This window comes from Zeus faber (assembly GCF_960531495.2).
Source record: "Zeus faber genome assembly, chromosome: 16".
Classification (NCBI taxonomy): domain Eukaryota; kingdom Metazoa; phylum Chordata; class Actinopteri; order Zeiformes; family Zeidae; genus Zeus; species Zeus faber.
In genome coordinates, this window is record NC_137202.1 from 20828618 (window position 1) to 20833617 (window position 5000).

Sequence of the window (5000 nt, forward strand, 5' to 3'; positions counted from 1 at the left end):
AAAAGATCACTACCTATAACCCTAACCCTACTGAAAAGATTACTACCCTAACCCCAACACTACTTAAAGATCAATACCCCTAACCCTAACCCTATGTAAAGATCACTACCCCTAACCCTCCTGAAAAGATCACTACTCCTAACCCTAACCCTACTGAAAAGATCACTACCCCTAACCCTAACCCTATGTAAAGATCACTACCCCTAACCCTCATGAAAAGATCACTACCCCTAACCCTACTGAAAAGATCACTACCCCGAACCCTACCCTACTGAACCGTAACCCTACTGAAAAGCTCACTACTCATAAACCTAACCCTACTGAAAAGCTCACTACCCCTAACCCCGTAACCCTAACTCTACTGAAAAGCTCACTACTCCTAACCCTAACCCGACTGAAAAGCTCACTACCCCTAACCCTAAACCTACTGAAAAGCTCACTACCCCTAACCCCCTAACCCTACTGAAAGATCACTACTCCTAACCCTAACCCTACTGAAATGATCACTACCCTTAACCCCTAACCCTAACCCTACTTAAAAGGTCACAACCCCTAACCCTAACCCTAACCCTACTTACTCACACACACACACACACACACACACACACTCCCTACACGCGTATATTTCTCCCCCTGTCTAAGCCTCATCCTGAGGCCTATCCCTGACCCCAACCCATTTGATCCGTTTTACCTAATTCTAACCCCCAAGGGCTCGCTAACCCTAACCCAAACAACCTAGCCCTAACCCTAACCATTTTACCAAACTTAACCCTAAGCTTCATTTCAGTCGGCAGACCGTGTCATTGCCCTCACCCCCAAGCCCTTATTCTGAGCCCCTTCTCTAACATACAGTGATACTGGACGGCTGCTACAAAAGTTGACTTGGAAGGCAGCTTGTGAGGATGAGATTTTTTATTTATTTATTTTTTTTAAGTGGCTGCTGAAACTTGAACTTGAACTCGCCGGCCGCCCACTTTTCACTTCCTATATTGACTTTAGCCTCGAAAAGAAATGGAAAAGCGCTTTGACTCATTGCCCTGCGCCTAAACTAAACAAACCCCCCCCCCCCCCCCCCCCGGTCCTCATGTCAAAAAAAAAAGGGTTTGCGTTACCCACATGCAGCTATTACACTCTCAGACTCATCGTTTGAGCCATAAGAAGCAGGTGCCGGCGAGTGAGTGGGATGCTGCGGCCACTTGTGTTTTTACTTTTATTTCAGTTGTGGAAACCACATTGTGAGGGGGAATTTGAGTCCAGAGGGAGAGCAGAAGTCAATGGAAAAAGATAATCGCAAAAGGTGTTTGTCACTGGGTGTTAAGTTCTATTCTTTCAGGGCATCATGGGGTTTCCCTTATACGCAGTTTACAAACTATTCCTCTGACTTGTCTTTCCCACTCTGACAACTTTTGTTATATCTTAAGTGGAGTAACAACACACCTCCTTTCTTTCCACCCTCCATTTGTAGTTCCACGTTGTTTGGTTGGCGGGGCCCCAGATCTCCTCCTCCTCTCCCGCCTCCGCCTCCAGCTCGTATCCCCCCATTCCCTCGGCCTACCTGCCGTCCGTCCCTCCCTCCGCCATGTCGCAGGGCCAGAACTTCCTACCCAAGTTCCTCTTCGTGTCCAACCTGCTGAAGGCGGTGAAGATCCGCCAGCGCGTGCCCAACGACGTGGTGAAGCCGGTGGCCAGCGGCGGCCTGATGCACCACCTGCGGGGCATGCACCGCTACACGCTGGAGATGATCGCCATGAACCACTTCCCGCAGGCCTTCCGGGAGGTGGTGCAGGCGGCCATCCTGGACCGCGCCATGCAGGCCTCGCTGGAGCAGGAGAAGAAGCTCAACTGGTGCCGCGAGGTCAAGAAGATGGTGCCCCTGCGGACAAACGGTAAGAGGGCCTCGGGCTTTGGTGTGGCCGGCTCGCCGCCGTGTGAGTTACGTGTTGTGTCGATCGAAACGAATCCGCGTCAATTCTGGCGTTTGGCTGCGCAGCCTGCTTCGTCAGAATGCTTTGGTGCGACTCCTTCTTTTGGCCTTGTTCACTTTCATTTTCGTTGTTTAACTTTTTCGATGACACAGAAGCTCCTTTTTTTTTTTTTTTTTTTTTTTGTTCCCCTCCCCTTCCCGGATCAGTGAGTCAGGGCTGTTTGAGATCAGAATTTTGCAGACGATGTTACTCACAACCCCGGGTTTACTGTTAGTGACACAGGGTGGAGATTCCGTTTCTCCCTGTGTTTATTGTTATTACACGTCAAAGAGCTGAGGTCAGTCAGCTTGTGTTGCAGTAAGTCATCTTTTCTGCTACGCCAACGTCCCACTGGGGACCGTGGGAACGTCCCACATCGGACGGGCACGGCCGCCGCGGCCCCCGGCGGCTTCCGATAAGCCACGCCGGGGGAAGTTTCCTGTGGCGTCATCCGTCCCGGGTGCTCTCGTTTGAACCGCAGGGGTTCGCCGAAGACCTGATTTGTCTCGTTACGTTTCCGGGAGACGAGAAAGGTGGAGAATGTCGGCGAGGGAGCCTTCGCTGATGTCGGCGACCAGCGGTTAGGTTAACGTTCTGCCTGTCCTGTGTGTGTGTGTGCTGGTCGCACCGTGCCCCATCTGTTATCTGCTGGCTCATACTTCTCAGACTTCACTGCTGCGGTGACCTCAGCTACACCTAGATTCGAACCAACCCAACACTGAAACCTGGGTCAGTCAGAATAACCAAAATTCAATCGCACTGTCTACATTGAACTATATCAACATGTAACGCAATGTATATATATGGATGTGGATAGAACCAAGTAATTAGGCGGTAAAGCATTTTTAATAGGCTGGGTAAATTGCATTATTAAGAGTCGGATGCCGAAACCACAGCACTTTGCCCGTACAATGTCTACAATATGTGCGTGTGTGTGGTTTATTCTACGCCTAAATAAATGGACGACTGTGAGAAACGTCCAAAATCAGCCTCACATGAGAATTGAACCTGAAGAGGAACAGGCTGAATGTGACAGTGTTTAAGCCCTGCCGTCGCCAAAGTAGTTTCACAAGCACGCCAATGCTCGTGAAACCACACATCCACTCCCCATTCGCTGACAACCCAGGTGATGGTGTCGTAGAATTATATTTATTATCAACTGTAGTATAATTCTAACCCTTCCAGTCGACCGTTCTGTTGGATAAGCATCACGCCGCTCGTTATACCTTTGGTTGTTGTACCTCCTTCCCCCTGACCACACCCGGCTCCCTGGAACGTTCGTTATAATGCCGTTGTTTAATCAACTGCTTACCTGTAGCCGAAAAGACAATTTTCCCATAATCCTTCACTTCACTGTCTCACAAATGTTGTGTGAATGAACTCCGACTCAAGACCCCGCGGATGTAAGAGCGGTGGTCTTCCAAACCTGTATGATAATCACCATTCCCCATGGGCCCGCATGTTTTTGCGTTGAAAGGTTTTCGACCTTCGTCTCCCATTTTCAGATTGAAATTTCTTCATTGAGTCTTAGATTTTTGTACATTACCTGGGTTTGGAATTTCCTGATCGTGTCGTAAGGATGAGACACGGCGTTACAGCCAGAGACTATAAGTCTGAAGGACCCTGTCATGACTTTGAGCAGAGGACGGAACACGCGCGCACACACACGCACACGCACACACACACACACACACACACACACACACACACACACACACACACACACACACACACGCGCATGCACGCACGCACGCACACACGCACACACACACACACACACACTGGACTAGCTGCTGCTGAGTCACTGGAGCTCTCTCCTTCTATGTTTATTTCTATGTCTTACGCACACACACACACACACACACGCACACACACACACACACACACACACACGCGGTCTAAGCACAGGTGATAAAAGGACAGTTATTGGGGAAGAGATGGAGAAACAAAGGCAAGACAAAGCAGGCAGGAGGTAGAAGGAGGTAGAAGGAGGTCATGCAGAGAGACGGCGAGAATCAGCACAGACACATAAATGGTCTTGTATGTTTTCAACACATACAAGACATTAGCACAGGTTTACTGGCCCAGGCCCTATTCCAAGTAGGGATTAGAATATCCAGTGCTATTACATCCGTCCTCGTGGACGGGGTTAGACAAACATACACTAAACACGCAGTACGCACACAGGCGCTGCGTAGTAATTCAACACTGTCGCGTATCGTCTTCCAGTAGAACCGTATTGTCTGCAGATGAGCACATTATCATTTTGTAATACACAATATGATAGTCCTAATAACAATGGTGATAATATATGAGAGTCTTTTATTTTGGGATTTTGAATTTATAAGCAGATATCATGATGCACGTCGCCGCCGTGCAACATTGCCTACGGTTATCGCGATCGTGATACATATCTTTCATATCTCACAATTCCAAAAACATTCACACACACACACACACACACACACACACACACACACACACACACACACACACACACACACACACACACACACACACACACACATTGAACGGATGTTATTGGACCTGCCACATATTCTATAATAACTCAGGTCAGACTATGAAAAAACAAGATCCTTGAGTTGTCTTTTACGTCATGAAATAATAATAAAACAAGTGCTTCTAGATATCCCTCCCAATATTTTAATATTCTTCCGCCCTACGAACTCAAGCGTGTTATTGAAATTATGAGCGTCTCCTGAACGTCTGGGGTGCGTCTGCGGGTATTTCCCCAACAACGTCTCATGGCTGTCATGTGTCCTTAACAAGCAGGAATTGTTCAGCCACAACACACAGGACGACCACACACACTCACACACGCACGCACGCACGCACGCACACACACACGCATGCACGCACGCACACAGGCACGCATGCACGCACGCACGCACACACACTTTGGCTGAAAGTCACTGAATGAATTAGCGCTGACCTCTCGTCGTGGTTGAACTCTGCATCCTCCACCACGGAAAGGAAACATGGTTATTCAACTTTTTCAATTGTGTTTGTTATAAA

General features: G+C 48.5%; 1 protein-coding gene across 1 annotated transcript in view; it reads left to right on the top strand.

Annotated features, from left to right (window-relative positions):
* The window catches only part of tnfaip3 (tumor necrosis factor, alpha-induced protein 3), a 14143-nt gene that overhangs the window by 962 nt on the left and 8181 nt on the right, over window positions 1-5000 (top strand). The window contains exon 3 of the mRNA XM_080016166.1: window positions 1466-1886. Within this exon, the coding sequence (XP_079872292.1) occupies window positions 1466-1886 (421 nt within the window). The remainder of the gene's footprint in view (window positions 1-1465; window positions 1887-5000) is intronic.